This window comes from Pelophylax lessonae (genome assembly GCF_965119305.1).
Source record: "Pelophylax lessonae genome assembly, chromosome: 2".
In the NCBI taxonomy this organism is placed as follows: domain Eukaryota; kingdom Metazoa; phylum Chordata; class Amphibia; order Anura; family Ranidae; genus Pelophylax; species Pelophylax lessonae.
In genome coordinates, this window is record NC_138769.1 from 599,231,822 (window position 1) to 599,254,051 (window position 22,230).

A 22,230-nucleotide genomic window follows, 5' to 3' on the forward strand; every position below is an offset into this window, starting at 1 on the left:
GTTAACATTGGGCTGCTGCAAACTTACAACAGGATTTTATTTTATCCATCAATCCCAAATCAATAAAGAGATATAAAATCCACCCCCTGTGGTTCAGTCTGTCTTAAATCTTCCCAAATTATATTTCTAAACGAATAACAGGTTACACAGCTCAGTCACTCTGTTTATTACTGGATCTATTGCCTGTGAAAATTATTTACTGGACTCACCATATATTAAACAATCTGAAGCTAAAAAAAAATGCATTTTAAAATATGGAATTTTGAAGCTCCTTTTAGCCCCACCAAGTAGATTTATGTTGCCCTACTAACAATAAACACATTATAGGGGGTAAGAGATAAAACTGGCTGTATCCTTTCTCATCCACAGAGATAAGTGTGCTTACTAGCAGCCTAGGACTGGGAGCCTGCAGTGTCTCATGTTGCCTGAAATGTGCAGGCCTACCTGAAATTTTACATTCTTCTGCAGCAGTAGATAGGACAGGCAAGCTAAAATAGCTGAAAACCAAAACCTTAAGGGCCTTGTACTGAGGCAAGAGGATCACAGTGGGGTCATTGCTATTTACATTGAAGGGATGCCTTACACAGCTCTGACAAGGCTATAAACATTTGAATTCAATAGCCCAAATGCCATCTCTTCAAAGGCAACATAGCAAAGCAAGGCTTCAATAAAAATTATATACTTCATAGAAATGTACTATGAATCCTTGAATTGAAAAAAAAATTATAAGCCCTGATATAACTCAATTTATAATATAACTATTGTTATAGTTATTATAAAATAGATATTATAAAATAGCCCCTGGTTAATAAGGACAGCACAGCATTGTGACACTATAATTTGCAATAAAGCCAGGCCACTATTATAGAGTACACGGGCTGTTCAGGTGCATAGTGTAAGCTACAAAATGACACGTGTATATTATATTACTTATTGCAGAAAACACTAAAGAGCAAAAAAAAATTAAATAAATACATTTTACAACAGTGGGATTAATTGGTGAAAACAGGTTAAAAAAAAATACACTGCCAGGTTAAACTAAAACACACTTACTGTTTTATTGAACAAAGATACGGTCACATTACACTAGGACTGTTCATAGCATTTTTTTTACAGTGTAGTCTTTACCAAAAATAAAAAAAAAATGATGAAACACAGTAACAACAGCAAAAGGGATCTATCTACCGACTGAGAAACTCTAGTCTTAAATATTGTCACAGAATGGAATTGCCTTGAAATTAGACAGATTCTGGTTTGATGTGCTGCTACTTAGAAGCTGATCACATAATAACAGGATTATTGATAATATTATTATTTTCGTATACAAAAAAAAAAAAAGGAAAATAAATGTCTTCGCCTCTGGGGTTTGTTCTAGCATGGTTAACACTTATTATTTTAAATATTTAAAGGGGAAAAATTGCAAACCCTGTTTTTTTTTTCAACTTTAGGAAAATCATTTAAAATTGAACATCCTACCTCCCCTCAGAAAATAAATTAGGACAAAACTGCCATAAAACAAACAAACAAACAAACATAAAACAACACTTGACAAAAAAAACCTGATCCCATGCACTGTGACATGCATTTAAAGCCTGTTTGATGATTCAAAAGACCTCTTTTTTTTCCAACGCACAAGGAAAAAAACAAAAAACAAAAACGACAAGAACCAAAAAATATATATATTATAATTATTATTAGATTCTATAAATACTCAGTCTTTTGTGTGTAGTTTTTTTGTTTTGTTTATTGGTAGTGTATTTATAACCTTGTAATATCCTCCCGCTGGTCCTGAGCTGAGCTTTGCGTTAGATCCTCGTTGGGTGCAGAATTGGAAGCAATGATGTTGCTGGACGTATTGGAGGAGGCAGAGGATCTGACTTTTGTGTTAGGTAATCTGTGGTCTTTTTTCCATTTCATCCTCCTGTTCTGAAACCAGATCTTGATCTGCCTTTCCGAAAGGCACAAGGAGTGAGCTATTTCAATGCGCCTTCGCCTGGTCAGATATCTGTTATAGTGAAATTCTTTCTCCAGTTCCAAGACTTGCTGTCTGGTATAAGCAGTTCTGGATCTCTTGGGCTCACCCCCAGTGTAATTAGGGTTCACTGAGAAAGAAAGAAGAGAATCAGGAGGACAGCCATGGAAAAGGTGGGGGAAAGAGAAGGAAGACAGGAGAAGAGAGAGAGAGATAGGGAAGGTAAAGGGGGATAGGCAACACAGGGACAGAAAAGGATAGCACAATCCTTGAAGAAAGGCGATCTGCTAAAAAAAAAAAATGCCTTGTAAAATTCCTCCAGTTCTATTAGAAGGGGATCCCTTAGCTCCAAACAGGCTGAATTATTTATGCACCCCTTACAAAGCTATAGGACTTTTTTCCCTCTCTCACACACACACTCCACATACAGAGCAGAATGAAGCACATGGCTGGAGCAGCCCAGACAGGCTTGGCTATAAAATTTATGGTGGGTGTAATTACCCATTCGTAGTCGTAAATCCAGTTCAATTGTGCTAACCCAAAGACTCTTTGAGCTTTAGAAAAAAAAAAAAGGAAAAAAAAAGGAGAGGTTAAGGGAAGAAGAAAAGTTTCCTACCAGTACTGACGTGTATTTTCTTCATCCAGGGGTAGACTATGGGCTGTTTGGTGGCTGTGCTGGTAGGATGCTCAGGATTTGGCTGGTTGCAGGCTGGGGGTGCTGGGGATGGAGTGGCAGAGGTGGTAGTGTTGGTAGGTAGAGATGGGGTTGGAAGGTCACAGATCTGGGCTTTGCCTACAAGGTGGTGGTTGCTCTGAGGTTGCCCATGGACCCTGGTGTGTGTGGCTGGGTTTCCTGGCCCCTGGATGCTGGCACAGCTGTACTGGCGCTCAGGGTAGGCAGTTCTTGGAGGGTACAGTTCCTGGTGATGATGCTGAAATCCAGTGTCCCTGGACCGGCTATAATATTCCGGACTGTGATCTGGGATATAGTTATTTTGCGAATATTCCTCACATGGAGGAAATTTCGGATCGATGTAGTTAGAGTCCATCAAATACGAACTCATGATCATTAATTTCTGGAGTGGAAAATAATTTTTCTCGCTTTGTCGTTTTTCTGCTCCATAAAGCCCTCCTACTAGCTGGCGACCCCGTAAAGTTACTTTCACCATGTGACTCCACTAGCCAATCACAACCCGCATCCTAGTCCCCGGATAAGGAACCAAAAGCTTATTTAAAATGTAATTTTCCCTTTCCATGTTTGTTGTTGTGTTTTCATTTTTGTTTCCTCTAGAGCTGATCCCACACACTGATGGAGCCCTATAGCCTTGTGTGCGCTTTGTATGGCGGCTACGGTGCCATTTACTGGCAAATACACAGAAAGGGAGATATAGAAGTCAATGTGCACATTAAATGGATACTAGAGGTGGGTGGGGAATATTCACCTCCTCCCTCTGTAAGAAAGGCATACACACACAAACATGCACACATACAATAATACATCATCTCCAAATACAAGACCTGGTGCATTTTATTTTATATCCTAAAATGGTGCAGATCCCCTGATCCTGTGTACCTACCATATCGTCCAATTTCTGAGCTCATGGTCATCGCTTCCATCCCAGGAGATCCACAACCGATCCACATTCAGGGTGCCCTGCAATGACAAAGAGAAGAGTCAGAAAAATAGGAATCTCAATTCAAGACCTCTCTATTCAGTGTATTATAGACACGTAGGTATGGGCTTCTACAGCAGACTCCAGTATACATACACATAAATAAATATATAGATAGATAGATATATGGTGGAGATATATATATATATATATATATATATATATATATATATATATATATATATATATATATATAGAGAGAGAGAGAGAGAGAGAGAGAGAGAGAGATAGATAGATAGATAGATAGATAGATAGATAGATAGATAGATAGATAGATAGATAGATAGATAGATAGATAGATAGATAGATAGATAGATAGAGAGTCCAATACATATCGTATGGGTAGGTAGGTAGATAGGTATGATAGAAACTCTCAGCTAATACATGATAAATGGGTGATAGATAGATAGATAGATAGATAGATAGATAGATAGATAGATAGATAGATAGATAGATAGATAGATAGATAGATAGATAGATAGATAGATAGATAGATAGATAGATAGATAGTTCAAAATATATAGAGCTAGAGAGCGAGAAAGAGAGAGTCCAATATATAAAATGGGTAAAATGGGTAGGTAGGTAAATAGGTATAATAGACACTGGTAGATAATGCAAGATAAATGGATGATAGATAGTATATATATATATATATATATATATATATATATATATATATATATATATATATATATATATATATATATATATATAGGTAGGTGGATATCTAGAGCAGGAAGGATAAACACAGGATGACAGTAGGTAACAATAGATAATTCATATATTGTAACCCAACATATATACATATATGTGTGTTTTCCATGTATATGTATGTGTGTGTGTGTGTGTGTCTGTGTGTGTCTGTGTGTGTCTGTGGGTCTGTGGGTCTGTGGGTGTATGTGTGTGTAGGCAGTTGGACAAGTAGTATTGACACAGATAGAAAACATGATAAATAGAAAATAGATAGATAGATAGATAGATAGATAGATAGATAGATAGATAGATAGATGGATGGATGGATGGATGGATGGATGGATAGATAGATAGATAGATAGATAGATAGATAGATAGATAGATAGATAGATAGATAGATAGATAGATAGATAGATAGATAGATGGATGGATGGATGGATGGATGGATGGATGGATGGATGGATGGATGGATGGATGGATAGATAGATAGATAGATAGATAGATAGATAGATAGATAGATAGATAGATAGATAGATAGATAGATAGATAGATAGATAGATAGTTTACAATCCCATCCTACAAAGGGTGCCTGGAGTAAATAAAATCACTTATCTGTGTAAAACTGCCTTCTTTATTCGCATGTGTCCCTCTGCAACAAGAAGGAAGAGGTTAATTCACAACATACAGCAAAGGCATGAGAAAATCTATGAGATTTGGGGAGAAGGACATTCTATCAATGTGGCTGCTGTGATTGTGTTCCCTGGTGGAGTTGGGTTTAGATCACTATGTGGGTGTCTTTCTTATTTGGATGGATGCTGTGACCATTCAGCCAGTTGACCAGCAAAGTTTCTATTGCCTTGTTGCCTGTATCCCCACTCCTGGCTACAGCTAATGCCTCCTAAGCAGGATGGATCATGTCACTCAGTACCTAGTGCAATAACACGGCTGCTGAGGATGGAGGACCTGGTCTGCCAATGCAATTTCCATCCAGAAAGGGGGCCCCATCGTAGTTTTCTTCTTAAGTAGACCAAATGACTGGAGAGGGACTCCTGTTCTGTTTGCACGAAGCATCTATTTCACACATCCTACTTCCAGCAGATAATATAGTGCTTTAAAAAAAAAAACCCTGGGAATTTATGTAAACATTTCCAAGCAAACAGCTATTACAATTAGGTATTTTATCAAGAGCTTAGATTAGGCATTAAAAATGGGAGTGTAGATATCTGATTGCTCCCCTGTTCAGCTTGATAACAATTATAGCATAGAATCATAGCTTGTAGGGCAATGCCATATTTTACTTGATAACAATAAAAGTGACACATAAAGTTAGCTGTTTATGTTTTATTTATTAGACTAAATGTGCCAGCGGTGGTGCAGGCTTTAGGTTCGTTCTAACAGCTTTTATAGGGCAGTAAAAGGCTATAAATCAGCCAGGAGGATTGTACTGGTTGGGACTTGCTCTTTTGCGGTGGCTGTTCAGTCTTTATAGGAAATGTAATAATGTGTTATTTTATGATTATTTAATCTACACCTTTAATCCACTCCTCCCGCCCCCTCCTCTCTCTCTTTCTCTTTCTCTCTCTCTCCCTCTCTTTTTCCACTATCCAAAAGAGGGGAGACTTCCTATGGCTCCTCTGTACTAGTAACCACTTACAATGACTACTGAATGAAGTGGCGCATTAAACATCAGGGATTCCCCACAATTTATTCAAAGTGCGAAAAAAAAATAAAAAAAGTTGTGATCAGAGGTTTGTAGCATCACCCATATACCCCCCTAGAGACGAATCTGTGACTGCTGTCTCCACACAAATTCGATTCTACAGGGTGCATATAAGCGCCTTCTTGGTATCTGCAACTTTGATGAGGGCTTGTTAAATGAATGTGAATTAAAAGTGCCATTATAAAGCCACAATGGTTATAACTTCATCCAGATGTGAAGCAGCATGCTGTTATTATGGCTCTCTGTTTCCTAACTACCCACTGGCTTGTGCTTAGATAAACACTGCTAACTTTCAGGAGGTAATGTGGCTGGATTTACTTCCATCTGCTGGGTGGCTGGGTGTCACAGTCCCAATCAAGACACATTTCTAGTTCCAGTCTTCTGGTGTAGATTTACTAAGGGGGTACTTTTTACTTGTGTTCCCATCAAGGGGCTGATTTACTAAAGCTGTCATTGTTTTTGCCACTTTTCACTTCACATGTCTACATAGGTCCAGTTGCAAATCACGATTTCTTTATCCTAGCAGTAAATGTATTGGGATTAATGTAAATGTAAAAATCACTCCTTTAGTAAACCAACTCCAAACATGCAGTTAAGAGTAAGTGAATCCTTTTGTAACTTCCCTTAAATGCAATGGGTGTTTCAGAGAGCCCGAATGCAATGAATCAAAGTTAAATTATCATTTTAATACCTTGCCCCTGTTCGCAATAAGGTTATATTTATCTCCAAAACACTAATGTATTAAAAACTCTAATATTTTGTTTGTTTTTTAAAATGTATTCCATCACAAAAACAATGCTGAGATCTCACATATACAAGGCCTAACTGATTATTTCAGTAATTTTTTTTTTTTTTGCTAAGCATGCTTTAGCTAACCTTAATCACTTTAACCCAACGACAATGTAACATGGCAGCTCCTCGCCTTTCCTCCCGTTACAATCAGTATTCTAGCATACTAATATATATGTTTATGCTGCTTCTTAGCTCAATCACGGGGCTTTCCTTGCTGTAACAAATATGGCCAGTTCTTGTCAAGCCATTTCTCTTTCCCCAAGCTTCTTTCATTAGTACTGAGCGAGCCTGGCTGTGGGTAAGGTGCAGAACTGGGAGCCACATTAATGTAGAAAGCAGCATTAAAATAACACTGGTGAGCTTTGTATGAAGGAGAATCAGCCCAGCTGTGACGTGCACGGGGAATGTGGGGGCACATGGAGGAAAGAACCCGATTTACTAACACACCAGGATTTAATGGGAGTCTGTTTGTAAACATTTTGGACTGGGTGGCAAAACTTACAAGTAAGATAAAAAAAAAAAAAAAAACTCCCCCTTTTTATCTCTTTCTTTCTTTCTTTCTTTCTTTCTTTCTTTCTTTCTTTCTTTCTTTCTTTCTTTCTTTCTTTCTTTCTTTCTTTCTTTCTTTCTTTCTTTCTTTCTTTTTCTCTATCTGCCTCTCTCTCCTCTCTCTCTCTCGCTCTCACTCTTATACACACATACACACACATTCTTCTTTTTGTCTGTATATTTCTCTCTTTTTCGCTTTCTTACTATTTTACCCTGCCCCATACCCCCACTCTCTTCTCTCTCTCTCTCTCTCTCTCTCTCTCTCTCTATCTCTCTCTCTCTCTCCCTCCCTCTCCCTCTCCCCCCTCTCTCTTTCTTTCTTTCTCACTCTTTCTATTTCTCCCTGCCCCCCCCCCCCATCTCTCTATCTTTCTATTTCTCTCAGCCTCTCTCTCTCTCTCTCTCTCTTTCTTTCTATCTTTCTGTCTGTCTGTCTGTCTGTCTATTTCTCCTTGTCCCTTACTATTTCCCCCTCTCTCTCTCTCCTCTCTCTCTCTCTCTCCTCTCTCTCTCTCTCTCTCTCACTCACTCACTATTTCTCCCTGCCCCTCTCTTTTTTACTCTCTCTCTCTTTTTATCTTTCTGTCTGTCTGTCAATTTCTCTCTGCCCTTTACCCCCCCCCCCCCTCTCTCTCTCTCTCTCTCTTTCTTTCTGTTCATTTCCCTCTGCCTCTCTCATTCTTATTTTTGGTATCTCTTGCTTTCATTCTGTCTCTCTCTTTTGTTTGTTTTTTCTTTATTTTTTTTGTCTCTCTTTCTTGATCTCTTTCTCTCTGTCTCTCTCTTTCCCTTTGTCTCTCCCTTGTTCTCTTTCTCTCTGTCTCTCTCTTTCTCTTTGTCTCTTTCTTGTTCTCCTTCTCATTTTCTCTCCCTTTCTCTTTGCCTCTCTTTCTTGTTCTCTTTCTCTCTTATTCTTTCTTTCTTTCTTTCTTTCTTTCTTTCTTTCTTTTTTCTTTCTTTCTTTCTTTCTTTCTTTCTTTCTTTCTTTCTTTCTTTCTTTCTTTCTTTCTTTCTTTCTTTCTTTCTTTCTTTCTTTCTTTCTTTCTTTCTTTCTTTCTTTCTTTCTTTCTTTCTTTCTTTCTTTCTTTCTTTCTCCCTCTCTCTTACTCTCTCTGTCTCTCTCTAATTTTCTGCTCTGGTCCTCTGGCTTTTTGTTGCTGCATAAAAAGCCTGGAAAATTATGCGGCTGTGGAGTTGGTGAAACATTCTGAGCACAAAGCGTCTTTTTTGACAGTTCCGAAGAAAAATAACAGTCTATTGTCCCCAAGGGTTCATTGAAGGTGCTATTACCATACTGACCGTTTTGGTAACCTGCACCTCACGCAATTAGCAATCTGTGCATGTTAGAAAAATGGACTACAATCTCCTCTTTCTGCTTGGCATAACAGCAAAACCCTGACGTCTCTCCCTCTAATAACAAAACCGAAATTCTCTTATTTTTCTTACTAATGCCAAAAGTCAGATGCAAAGATGCTCATCACTAATCATCGTATGTCTGTGTATCAGAAGCATACGTATATTATATGTTCTATAAAGCTAATTGGCATGGACATTTTACTTTTAAAATTATTATTATTTTTTTATGCTTTCAGATGGGAACTAAGGCCATCTCTACCAAATGTAATAAAGAGGACAGGTTGCTACACCCAGATTTGCAATCATTTGTCTTTTAGATCGTTTGATTTTTCTTCCTTCTCTGAAGAAACAAGAAAAAAATGAGCAAATATTTATTCCCTCCTCCCTAGTAGAAGAAAAAAAGGAAAGAAAAATTAAAAATGCATTTTGTGTTTGTAAGGAGAATGCAAAGATTATTCCACTCCCATAGTGGAATTCAATTTTCTTTAAATCTCGTTTAAAGTGGGCTCTTTTTTTCCCCTCAAAGTGCACGCATTTTAATACTGGTTAGACAGCGTGACCTGAATTTCACCTCTGTTGCTTGACTTCCACCAATAGGTCACTGCCACAGAATATTGATGGTAGAACTCAGTTGAAATCTGTCTCCGCACAAATGGCCTTTAGATCTTATAGCTAGTTCAATAACTAGTTATAATGTAGAAGGGAAAAATGGGAGCCAGAGGCAAAGTAATTTGATGTTTCATTTTTATGCTGAAGAAAAAAAAAAGTTGTTGTGTTTTTCTTTTTTTTTTTTTTTTTTAATGTCCTATTTTCTTAAAAAATAAAAAGAAGCTTTAAAAGCATATGTGTCTGGAATGTGGTTTGAAAGTATACAGCAAATGTATGTGCTGTTAGGTTTGTGGGGTGCACAATGGAGGCACAGTTCATCATGAACTCTGCAAGGCTTCATTTTCATTAGACTGAAACCCAGCTAGCCACTTGCTGGGACACCCTTCTCCTCTTCACATGCCCCTTACATATAGATTGTATCACACAACGAAGGTATGTATGGTAGAGGTAAATTAGGGATCTTTTTAATATGACCTTGGGATGTACATTTTTACAGATAGTTGTTGGGGATTTCACAAAAAAAAAAAAAAAAAAAAAAAAGAAAGAAAAAGGCACTCTGCAAAAAAATACAGATTATATATAAAAAAAAAATCATAATATGGTATGCAATGCATAGCTGATGCTATAAGTCTTTGTGATTACACCATATTATATATGTACTGTTTTTAGTATAGTTATAATTTAAACAATCACAAATGACAAATACTTTCTCCTGTAATGTATGCACATATATGTATGTGTGATAGGCACAAATATGGTATTTATACATGCTTCTGGTATCCTTATTAAATATATAGACATAATTTATTGTTGTTGTTTCAACAACATGTAATTATATATAATAATGATTATAAACAGTATCAGTGTTCTTTTCACTATCCAACAATATGTAATAATGCCACTCAGGCATAGATTAGGACAATGCCCTATGTGTACCTATATGAGACACAAGTAGCCAACTTTTGGTAATGTATTGATTATATTGTTATTTAGATATTGATGTTTGTAAGGATATTTGACATCTGTCAAAAAGTGTTGAGACAGAATGGGGAGTAAGTGAGTTAGATGAGTATTTGACTATGCCAGTAAACATGTGTTTGTGTGTGTGTGTGTGTGTGTGTGTGTGTGTTTGTTGGTGGTGTTGGTGGTGTTGGGTGGTGTTGGGTGGTGGTGGGGGGGGGGGGGGGTGATTTAACCCTGGTACTACTAAAGGGAAGAGATTGGTTCTAGGTTATTGGCAGTAAATTGATGATTTATCTCATCAGGTTTCACTCCAGATATAACAATCTCAATTGTATTTGTGTGTACTTAACCCTGGTACTACTAAAGGGTAGAGATTGGTTCTAGGTTATTGGCAGTCAATTGATGATTTATCTCATCAGGTTTCACTCCAGATATAACAATCTCAATCGTATTTGTGTGTACTTAACCCTGGTACTACTAAAGGGTAGAGATTGGTTCTAGGTTATTTGGCAGTACATTGATGATTTATCTCATCAGGTTTCACTCCAGATATAACAATCTCAATCGTATCTGTGTACTTAACCCTGGTACTACTAAAGAGTAGAGATTGGTTTTAGGTTATTGGCAGTAAATTGATGATTTATCTCATCAGGTTTCACTCCAGATATACCAATCTCAATCGTATCTGTGTACTTAACCCTGGTACTACTAAAGAGTAGAGATTGGTTTTAGGTTATTGGCAGTAAATTGATGATTTATCTCATCAGGTTTCACTCCAGATATAACAATCTCAATCGTATCTGTGTACTTAGGAAACATCATGACTTATCTTTGCTAAAGTGCTACCAGGCTGTAGTGATGAAGGGGTTAATGTCAGAGGGGTTCTCTATAAGAGAAGTGCAGAGTTCCAGCAGGAGGGTGTTTGTGGCAAATGATAAGAAGCGGCGATCAGCCCAATACACAGCGATGACCCCTGTGAATAAACAGCACGGCCATCATACACAATCGATCGTCTCTTAGAGATCACAGATATTACCTCCATAGACTCGCTTAGGGGAACAAAAAAAAAAAAAAGGCGTTTGAAACACAGGTTGCAAACGAGCGGCTTTCTCAGCTCCTATTGACAGATCAGGCAATTGAGAATCAATTTAGTGATAAAGCTATCCTCCCGGGATGTGTATGCAGATAGCAGGCTGAATGTGAGGGCAAATAAAGGTCTGCCAGTTATCATCTGCCTGGAATTGTGCAAGGTGCTGGGGCGGATAAAGGTCCATCACTGTCCATCATTGCTCCACCAGCCTGGCCCAGGACCATGGCACCACTCCTAGCACCACATCACCCCTTTCATCTTCAAGTGGCCAAGTGCCTTGTAGGAGCCTAAATAAACACTCACGCTCGGCTTACATACTTCCCAAACACTGGAAACACTGATTTTCTTTTATCAGTAGCTGGAGGCCACTGATCTCCCCGTGAGGTAAGAGTACAAGATGAAACGTCCTTACACTTTACAATCCTCTGCCCACCTTTTGCCCCCTTTGTAAAAAAAAAAAAAAAGGCAGGAATTCTGCAAGGTGATTTTTAAGATGTACCAAAGAAATACTATTTTCACAATCAGCTCCCTCCTGTTTCTTCATCCATTCCTGGCAGACAGGCCGCTACAAAGTATAATCTAGGCTTCGTCATTACTAAAGGCAATGAGGATCCTGCCTTGTCATGTAGGGGATTTGCCGAAATTTCCAAGGCTCAAAAAAAAAAAAAAACACTTGTTTCATCATTTGACAGGTCATCCGATCATGAGTATAGGCAATATTAGTCGTTTTATGATGCCCTACATCCAGGGTGACACCAACTGAATACAAGGACTGGTGATTAATTTACCTGTAAAATGTAAATATACATTCAGATGCTTCTTTCTTTCTTTCTTTCTTTCTTTCTTTCTTTCTTTCTTTCTTTCTTTCTTTCTTTCTTTCTTTCTTTCTTTCTTTCTTTCTTTCTTTTCTTTCTTTCTTTCTTTCTTTCTTTCTTTCTCATTTCTCATCCTCTTTCTTTCTCATCTCTCACCTCTATCTTATTCATCTCTCAACCTTCCTTTCTTTCTCATCTCTCAACCTCTCTTTCTTTCTTTCTTTCTTTCTTTCTTTCTTTCTTTCTTTCTTTCTTTCTTTCTTTCTTTCTTTCTTTCTTTCTTTCTTTCTTTCTTTCTTTCTTATCTCTTCTTTTCTCCTTTCCTTTCCTTTCCTTTACTTTGCTCGCTCTTTTTTGTGTGAATGTCCAGAAAGTGTAAATGTCCAGATAGGGATTTTTCTATACCAAGAGGATAGCTATGAATCCTTTAGTAAGTCATCCTGCGCTGTATACATGTATACAGCGCAGGGCTAAAAATATAAAAATAATATAAAAATATATAAATATCTATATAAAGAGAGAAAGGGATACAAATGAAAGGGATACAAGGTAAATAAGCAGAGAAAGAAATATATAGAGTGAGAATTGAAAGTGCGTGTGTGGTGAGAGAGAAAGAAAGAAAGAAAGAAAGAAAGAAAGAAAGAAAGAAAGAAAGAAAGAAAGAAAGAAAGAAAGAAAGAAAAATAAAAGAGAGAAAGAAAAAAATAAGAAAGTGCTCTTATTAAAAAAAAATAATAAGATTCTTTTTTTTTTTTTTTAAGAGATGCAATAGAGTCAGAAAAAATTTGTGATAGCTTTATTCTATAACGTATTCCTTAATAAACAACACACTGTCTAAAAATAAATCCTAAACCTTGGAAAGCTGTGTGTTTGGATTGCCTACACTAGTGAAAGAGCTAAGAAGGTACATCACACCTATCAGAAAATAAGAAAACCTAGAGGGAAAAATACCTTCAGATCATAAGATGGTACTGGGAGATAAAGAAGTGTCCTGGAAGATGGAGAGAGCTTGACTGAAGTACAGGGGAACTCTGAACATCAAAAGAGATCAGAGGAGATGGAAGGAGGTGCAGGGAGGTGAGTGAAGATCCTGGGAGATGGACTCAAGTCCTGGGAATTAGAGAAAGGTGCTTGCTGATAAAAGTCTGCAAAAGGTTTAGGTAGACCCATACACGACCCTCAGGAAGTAGTTACTTACTACATTACTTACATATGTATTAAAAAAGCTAGAGAGAGGGGTGCTGACTGTGAAAAGAGCTGCACAATATGTTGCAGCAAGTCACAGACTGAGAGGAATATAAGAGACCGTGGGCATATAGAACCCTATACATGGACTCACCCCTACAACCTTTAAGCTGGCTATACACTATACCAGTGGTTCTCAACTCCAGTCCTCAGGACCCACTAACAGGCCAGATTTTAAGTATTACCTTGGGGAGATGCAGACTAGAATACTGCAATCACTGAGCATTTATATCACATGTGATGTATTTCAGTTTTCTTGCAAACCTGGCCTGTTAGTGGGTCCTGAGGACCGGAGTTGAGAACCACTGCACTATACGATCTGATTGTACAATCTTCTATAAATTTACCAAAACTATGTAAACCTAAACAACCCATTAAATTCGTATCAAACCATGCAATGCACAGATTGTACACTCAGATAGTATGTAGTATAGTGCATGGTCACCTTAACCTGGTAATATTCATAGGCTCAGGTTCTTATCATTTACCCCTAATAATGTAAAACGACTTATTCTATCTACTCCCAATCCCATTAGTAACTGCTCATTGCTTGGGAAGTGAGTATTTGGCCCTGACAATAAAGCTTGTGTGTGTAGGCATTTAGGATATTGTAATGCAGTATATATATATATATATATATATATATATATATATATATATATATATATATATATATATACAAATTGTGCATGAATTGTACAATACTAAAGAAAAAAAGGGGCATACTTTGCATTAGTTTGTGCGGCCATCCATTATAAAGTGAAGTAAAAGGTGAGCTAGAAGACATGTGAGAAGGTCATTTGCCTGGAATGTGGGAGGGGTGGAGGGCTCCCTTAAGTGGCAGTTACGTTCCGTGTTATTGTACTATACAGCCATCAATAAAGCCGTTCCAGGGGCCTCGGTTCTAACGACAGAACGCCTGCTTATGGGTTCATAATTTATGCAAAGATTGAGTGATAGGCACCTATTCCTGATTTATAAGTTGTCAGCTTTTATTTGCTTCTGCTAGAGGGCTGAAATTAGCTTTCAGTCAGAAGAAATATACACACATACATACTGTAATTGCCCAAACATCCTGAGCCAGGAGTCAGCTCTCTGGATGGAAAGGTGCCTTTTGCATGTACAAGTGTGCAGCATATGGGGCTGGAAGTGTCATGTCATGTATATCTGGGTTAACTATTAGACAGATGTTTGATGCTGACATAAAGCGAACAGGCAATGGTTTTGTCCTAGATCTGAGCACACAGCTATTTTCAGCCTTGGATGACTCCCCATTGACACTAATCCAGATTGCCTGTTTGTTGGTGTAATGTCCATATTGTGGAAGATTTGTTTGTACTGGAGAGGTAAGGAAAGGGCACAGGGGGGCTGCTAAGCCTGGCTCCATACGTCGTATATTTACCTCCCCTACTCAGGACAATCAGGCACAATTCACAATAAAGGTGCTGCACACACAACTTGCCTGCCTTGCTAATAGACTGATGAGGACAGACAGGACTTGAAAGAAATGGATCATTTTGTGATGAAAGAAGGTGAAAGAGGCAGATGTGGGAGACAGAAAACTCCCAGGCACCACACTCCATTCCTTTCACACCTTCTGCCTTGTTTGTTTTCTAACCTTTCTGTCCCTTTGTCACCTTTTCTTGCTTTTCATGACAGTCTGAGACTGTTTTTTTCCCTTTACTCCCTTCTCTGATCTATTTTCCATTCACTCATGGGCCATTACACTAGGGGAACCTGTGCAGGATTCAGACTAATGGGGTTGATTTACTAAAGGCAAATAGACTGTTCACTTTGCAAGGGAAGTTGCATTTTTTGCAAAGGAATTTTCCCCAGCTTTTAGTGAATGAGGAGGAAAGCTGCTGACTGCCATCATCCAATCATGGGCAAGCAAAAATGTTGTTGGTGTTGTTTAAATTTCCTAGCATGTGATTTTTTTTGTTTGTTTGTTTTTCGCAAAGTGAAATTTCCCCACAATTGCTAAGCTTTGGGGAAAAATAGCTTGCAAAATGCAACTTCCCTAACAAGGTGCAAAGTCTTTTTGCCTTTAGTTAATCAACCCCATTACTGAATCCTGCACAGGATCCCCTAGTGTAATGGCTCGGAGTAGATGGACAATAGATCAGACAAGGGAGTAAAGGGAAAAACAGGATCAGACAGTCATGAAAACAAGAAAAGGTGACAAACAGACAGAAAGGTTAAAAACGGTTGCAAAATGCAACTTCCCTTTCAAAGTGAACAGCCTATTTGTCTTTAGTAAGTCAATCCCAATAAGCCTGATTTACTAAAGGAGATGAGAATCTTCATTCAAAAAGGGTGAAGATTCATTTCAATGATCTAATCATCTGAAAAGCAAATCCATGTTTATTTTTTGCTCTGCACACGATTGGATAATTAAAGTGAATCTTGACTCTTTTTGATAAAGTTTCTCAACTCCTACAGTGAATCAGCCACATAAAGTTGGGGACAAGTTTTTTTTTTTTCTATTCTGACACAGGAGGGTTGATTTAGTAAAGGCAGAATAGGCTGTTCAATTTGAAGGGAAGTTGCATTTAGCAAGGGAATTAGCCCAGAGCTTAGTAAATGATGTGAAGTTTAACTTTGCAAAAAAATACCCACAATTACCTGCAAGGAAAATAATAAACAGCATTTTTGCTTACACAAGATTGGATGATGGAAGTCAGCAGAGTTTCATCTCTTTTACCAAGCTCTGGAGAAAATTAGCTTGCAAAGTGCAATTTCCCTTGCAGTCGATTTACCTTTAGTAAATCATCCCCAATATATATAAAAATGACAGGTCCAGGGGCAGATTATCTTTCCTTCATCAAGTTTAACAGATGTTTTTAATTAAGTTTGTTTCATTTATTTCTCCTACATTAGTATCTTGTTCTTTTTCCTTTCGAAAGCTGAACTTGAGTGCTTTAAAGTACAATTACTCGTTTTGTGAACTATTGCAAACGGTGTAGATAGTATTTTAGTGATGTGTGGTGTTTGTGGTATTCCTTGCATCAATTTGAGACTGATTCTCATGCCTGACATACCCTTCTGTACAATGTATGTGTATTGTAGGTGTCCTTGGTCCCACTCTGCCTGGCATACCCTTCTGTACAATGTATGTGTATTGTAGATGTCCTTGGTCCCACTCTGCCTGACATACCCTTCTGTACAATGTATGTGTATTGTAGATGCCCTTGGTCCCACTCTGCCTGGCATACCCTTCTGTACAATGTATGTGTATTGTAGATGTCCTTGGTCCCACTCTGCCTGGCATACCCTTCTGTACAATGTATGTGTATTGTAGATGTCCTTGGTCCCACTCTGCCTGGCATACCCTTCTGTACAATGTATGTGTATTGTAGATGTCCTTGGTCCCACTCTGCCTGGCATACCCTTCTGTACAATGTATGTGTATTGTAGATGTCCTTGGTCCCACTCTGGCATGGTGTAGCTTGTGTTTGTAAGGAAGCAGCAGTGTTGTTTTAACACATGTAAGGATCTTCTAGAACTGATCCTTTGTTTTTCATTCTTGCTTTTTTTTTTTTTTTTGAGGCACCCCTGGGAAATGTGTAAGAACAGCTCGGTGGCAAATTAGTGCAATTTACAGTGTAAAGACACCACTGCTTCCTGTGATTAGAGCTGGCTGGGCAGAACACCTACCGGCGTTTATGGCCCCTTTCTCAGTGCTCCCAGCTGGAGGATCTGGCTGCCATAAAATGTCACCATCATGCCTTAACCCTGCAGCTGCTGGAAGAACAGAAGGACCTCAAGATTGGACTTGGATTGAATAGACCTTCTTTTTTTTAACCATTTAATGGTCAACACATCTGCCAATCATCAATACACCCAATTCTTTCCTTACCTAGAGGTGTCCACCCCGAGTCCTTGCACAGAAGGGACCTGCGACAGAAAAAAAGGAACATGTCTGAGAGCACAGATAAACATTGCAGAGCTATAAGATGTATACTATACATGGATGACCATCATTTCATAATCAATTAGTATTGTTTCAGCCTGCAAGAAATAGAAGGAGTTGCTGCTGAGACTGTTCTAGTGAATTACATCCGTATGTTTATTTTATTTTATTTTATTTTATGTTATTTTATTTTATTTGATATACTAGCTGTGCTAACTGTCCATTTTACTCCTGAACTGTCTATTCAAATACAAAATTTTGCATACAACTTTGCTAATGTACCTGTACATCTATGATAAGATGAATAGAAATTGAATTTTCTGTACATTTTAGATTGCTGCTGGAACATACACCGAAATGAATTGCAGTGTTAGCATTTACAAATGGAAATCCTCCATTAGAAAAGGAATAGCTGATTAAAATTGATTTTGTTTAACTTAATAACCGTGTTATCCCCTTAAGGTTTCCAGTGACCTGTTTGAAGCCACCAATAGTAAGGGCATGCCATCTGTGGTTTTCAAGTAATATTTCCAAGCTAGAAGGACAAAACTAAGAATTATCTTTTTTTTTTTTTTACATTGCTTGTAGTGTCTTCAAGAAAGAATAAAAATTGGCTTATTTGATGATTGCGGTATAAATCTGAATGCCAAGTAGAATGGTCGGATACATGCGTCACCGTCTATTTCAATAAAGTGTCGCATGTAATAAGGATCTGCATTTGTGCGCAAGCTGTTCACACCTGCGCAAAGGGGGTTAAACGCAACTGCATCATCAACTCAATCCAAACCAATGCAGAGTGACTGCCCCAGTCAATAAAAGGTCTTCTTTGGTAAACTACACCAATGCATATGTATGAATGAAATGCTGGTGATAGAGTTTTGTCTCAGCGATGTTCGGTAGTGTAATGATTTCTTGTAGCATAAAATAATCATAAATAGTTCTTCCTACAATCACAATAGGATAAGCCTTTGTTGTGTGATATAAGCAGACTCTGTAAACTGTGTAGAATGATTTTGTCGCATTATATAAATAAGGCAGAGGCCTCAGAAGAGAATAGATTGGGATGATGGTATGAAGGTGTAAATACTGAATTATTGGCGATCCTTTAATCAGCGGGAGGAGCTCTGTAAATAGGACGGAGTGGTACAGTGTTTACCTTGTGCCTTTGAAGTGTGTGGGAGAGGCAGGAATAAAGACGGGTGGGGATGAAGGCAAACAGGCTGCCTGCGACACAAAACTATGTGCCTTGGCTGTCTATTACATTGGCAAGTCTGTGATGAAAATACCTAAGCAGGTCAAACCATCACTGATCATACCTTAGGTTAATGACGTCACAGTGATGTAAGATAGGCACCTGCAGATTTAAGCACACACAGCCCGATTAATAATGATCAGAAACTAGGGAGAACGATCTCTATTAGCTGTAAGCAACAGTGACCAGAATACAGTGACGTCCCTGTGACATTTACAGGTGATTAGTGGATTCATATTCCCTTGATGAGTATCACTGGCGACGTCTCTATTATAAACTAACCTTCCTCAGAGGAAGTCCAACATTTGACATCATCTGATTGCAGATGGTGAGTTCCTATGGCAAGGAGAAGTTTTAATAACACTGCTATGTCCATAAAACGCCCACACCTGTGCAGGGATGGAAATGACGTCATAATAAGAAATGCCATGTTCTGCTAGGTGTCAGGTGAGCCAAAAGGAAGCAATCAAATGACAGCAGACAGCTTTTTTCTGGAGCAATTCTAGAATGAAAGGCACCTGAGTGTTTGGGATTATTATCACCCTTTACCACCTTCCATACCGGCCATACATTATACAATTGTCTTGTACAAGTTTCCTTTAGATTTATCAAAACCAAATGACATCAACCAAAACACTTCCAATATGTATGCAACGAGACAGGCCCTTGCACTGCATAGTTAAAGGTAAATCTAAAGGAGATTAAATAAGAAAAATATTTTGCTAGTTTTGGTAACCCGGCCCAAACATTATACAATCCAATTGTGCAATTTTCTTTAGATTTACCAAAAACCATATAATATGAGATCAAACCTAAACAACATGTGTAGCCAATCAGGCAGGCCCTTTGCACTACATAGTTGAAGGTAAATCTATAGGAAAACGCATAGGAAAATTATTTAGCTAGTTTTGGTCAACCTGGCCTTGCATTATTCAATTTTCTGGTACATTTTTCCTTTAGATTTACCAAAAACTATGTAATATGAGGTCAGACCGAAACTGTTTCAATTTGTATGCAATCAGGCAGGCCCTTGTACTACATAGTTGAAGGATTATCCATAGGAAATTGAATAAGACAATTGCTTAGCTAATTTTGATAAACCTGGCCATACATTATACAATCTAACTATACAATTTTCTTTAGATTTTCCAAAAAACATACCATATGAGATCAAACCTAAACACCACCTGTATTCAATCAGGCAGACACTTTGCGCTACATAGTTGAAGGTAAATCTAAAGAAGATTGTACAGAATTTGTACATGAATATTGTATAATGTAGGGCCAGCTTGGAGTGCTGAGGGGTTGGAGCCTTTGTCACATTTGCTGTCTGTGTCCCTTTTGGGGAGATTCACCTCTATTTGTCACCAGGGCTAAAAGGCAAAATCTAACATTATGAGCTGTCATCAGAGCAGAAATAGAGGCATGGAGGCTGATTTACTAAAGAAGTGGAGAATATTGATACAATAACTAAACAACACTTTCAAGTTGTATCCAAACAGGCAGGCCTTTGCACTACACAGTTGAAAGTAAATCTATAGGCAATAGCACAGGAATTGTACAAGAAAAGTGTATAATGCATGGCCAGTTTAAAGGAGATTGTACAGAAATGATATAATCTAAAGCTGCCCATACATTATACAATTTTCTTGTACAGTTTTCCTGGAATGAAAGTCATTTGAGTGTTGGAGATCACTAATATTCTTTACCACCTTTCATAATAAAACCTTTCAGCTAGTTTTAGTAAAGCTGGCCATACATAATACAATTATACAGATTTACCAAAAAACATAATATGAGGTCAAAACTAAACAACACTTTCAAACAGAATCCAATCAGGCAGGCCATTGCATGACATAGTTGAAGGTAAATCTAAAGGAGATTGCACAGAAACTGTACAAGAAAATTGTATAGCCAGCTAAAAGTAGAACTATAGGCAAAACTTTATTTATTTATTTATTTTTTCATTTTGAATAGGGCAAGGGGAAGATATAACCTCTGCCAGACATTTTTACCATCTGTGTCCCATTGTGGAGATTTCCCTTCACTTCCAGTCCCATAGCCAAACAGGAAGTAGGAGGAAATCCTTGCAAATTTAAGAATTTCGTTGCCCCCCCCCCTTTCCCCAGGTCACCAGAACTAATATCCTTTCCATTACTTTTCTGGGAACAACCCACAATTTGGGATTTTCTTTTACTTCCACTTTCAATGATAATGGTAAACAGGGGAAATATAGAGGGTGAGTCTCTCTAATGGGGGCACAGACAGCAATAATAACAGACAGGGGTTCTAATCCCTCTGCAGTCCATCCAAAAGTAAAAAAAAGTATAGCTTTTAGTTATACTTTAATGCTATAGAGCAGTTTTTTTCAACCAGGGTTCCTCTAGAGGTTGCTGGGGGTTCCTTAAGCAATGAGCAGTTTCTGCCTCTCTGATAAGTCCCCACTGACATCATTCATCTTTTTAGCTCTCTGTAAGGGAGTAATTCTTCCCAGTGCCCACAAAGGTAAGGAACTTTCTTCCCACTGACCATCAAACAAACCTATCATGAGTTGTAGATAAAGTAATTTTCAGCAGGGGTTCCCTGAGACTGGAAAGTTTGTTCAAAGGTCCCTCTATGTTAAAAAGGTTGAGAAAGACTGCTATAAACATGGGCAGATTTATAGAGGAGCTTTGGAGAGATTATTCCCTTCCTGTTGTGTCTGCAGGATAGGAACCAAAGGAAAATCCCCTCCAATGGTACAAACACTGCAAAAAAATAAATAAATAAATATAAATATATATATATATATATATATATATATATATATATATATATATATATATATATATATAAATTTATATATATATATATATATATATATATATATATATATATACATATATAAAATAATATATATAAATATTATTTATATATATAATATCTATATAATATTTACCAAAATATACTATAATATGTCAATATTATATTATATATTTACAAATATTATATTATAATATATGTTATAGTATATTAAAAAAAATACTCATTGAAATGTTTATGACTCTGTTACAAATTTTGTTTCCGTTTTATTACATGTTTAAGTTTTGCATTTGTAACTAATAAAGCTTATTATTGTCGAAAAAACAAACAAAAGACAAAATAGCTTGACTTGCGTTTTAACCAAACTTTGTGCTTCCACCCAAACCGATCAATGACAATGGTGTCAATACAAATACCAGGATTCGTTCAGGGTGCCTATGGCTACCCTCCGGGAGTGGAACTACAACACCCAGCGTGCTCTGCTTCCCAGCCATAGGACTGGATCTGCCCTTTAAACTTTAAGACATCTTTACATATTATAAAGCTAACGATTTTTCGTTGTGCCCTCTTATCCGATTCACTTACATCTGGCTAGAAAATATAAGAAAATAATCGCTATCTACAAATCGTTTCCAACAACTGTTGTAGCCCGAGGGGAGCGGCTGCCTTTCCCAAATCATTTGTTCTTTGAAGTTGTTGTGCCTTTCCCCTATCACCCACCAAGAAGTGCCATTCCCTCTAATTGGATGCGCTAATTGTAGGGTGATGGGCCCATTTAATGGGTAC

At 37.7% G+C, this 22,230-nt stretch overlaps 1 protein-coding gene and 1 long non-coding RNA gene across 3 annotated transcripts in view; both read right to left on the reverse strand.

The window, feature by feature from the left end:
• Nucleotides 1-1,211: 1,211 nt before the first annotated feature.
• HOXC4 (homeobox C4) lies at nt 1,212-3,758 on the reverse strand. 2 transcript variants are annotated; one of them, XM_082246938.1, is made up of 2 exons: nt 2,589-3,408; nt 1,212-2,102 (listed from the first exon to the last, which is right to left on the reverse strand). In XM_082246938.1, the coding sequence occupies exons 1-2, from the start codon at nt 3,139-3,141 to the stop codon at nt 1,759-1,761; spliced, it is 897 nt and encodes a 298-aa protein (XP_082103064.1). In that variant the 5' UTR covers nt 3,142-3,408; the 3' UTR covers nt 1,212-1,758. The 2 variants fall into 2 exon arrangements, 1 of the variants encoding a protein (XP_082103064.1); XR_014224959.1 differs by lacking the exon at nt 2,589-3,408 and adding an exon at nt 3,550-3,758 and having other exon boundaries at nt 1,965-2,102.
• A 1,066-nt stretch (nt 3,759-4,824) lies between these two features.
• Nucleotides 4,825-22,230, reverse strand: part of LOC309546404 — a 136,982-nt gene continuing 119,576 nt past the window's right edge. Inside the window, exons 4-5 of the long non-coding RNA XR_014224933.1 lie at nt 17,337-17,374; nt 4,825-4,987 (exon numbers count right to left, since the gene is read on the reverse strand). This is a non-coding gene — a long non-coding RNA (uncharacterized lncRNA). The remainder of the gene's footprint in view (nt 4,988-17,336; nt 17,375-22,230) is intronic.

Coding starts and splice junctions, on each gene's coding strand:
- HOXC4 (XM_082246938.1), bottom strand. CDS start 3,141: ATGGTGAAAGTAACTTTACGGGGTCGCCAGCTAGTAGGAGGGCTTTAT. Junction 2,103..2,588: donor GAAAATACACGTCAGTACTG/GTAGGAAACTTT, acceptor TTTCTTTCTCAG/TGAACCCTAATTACACTGGG.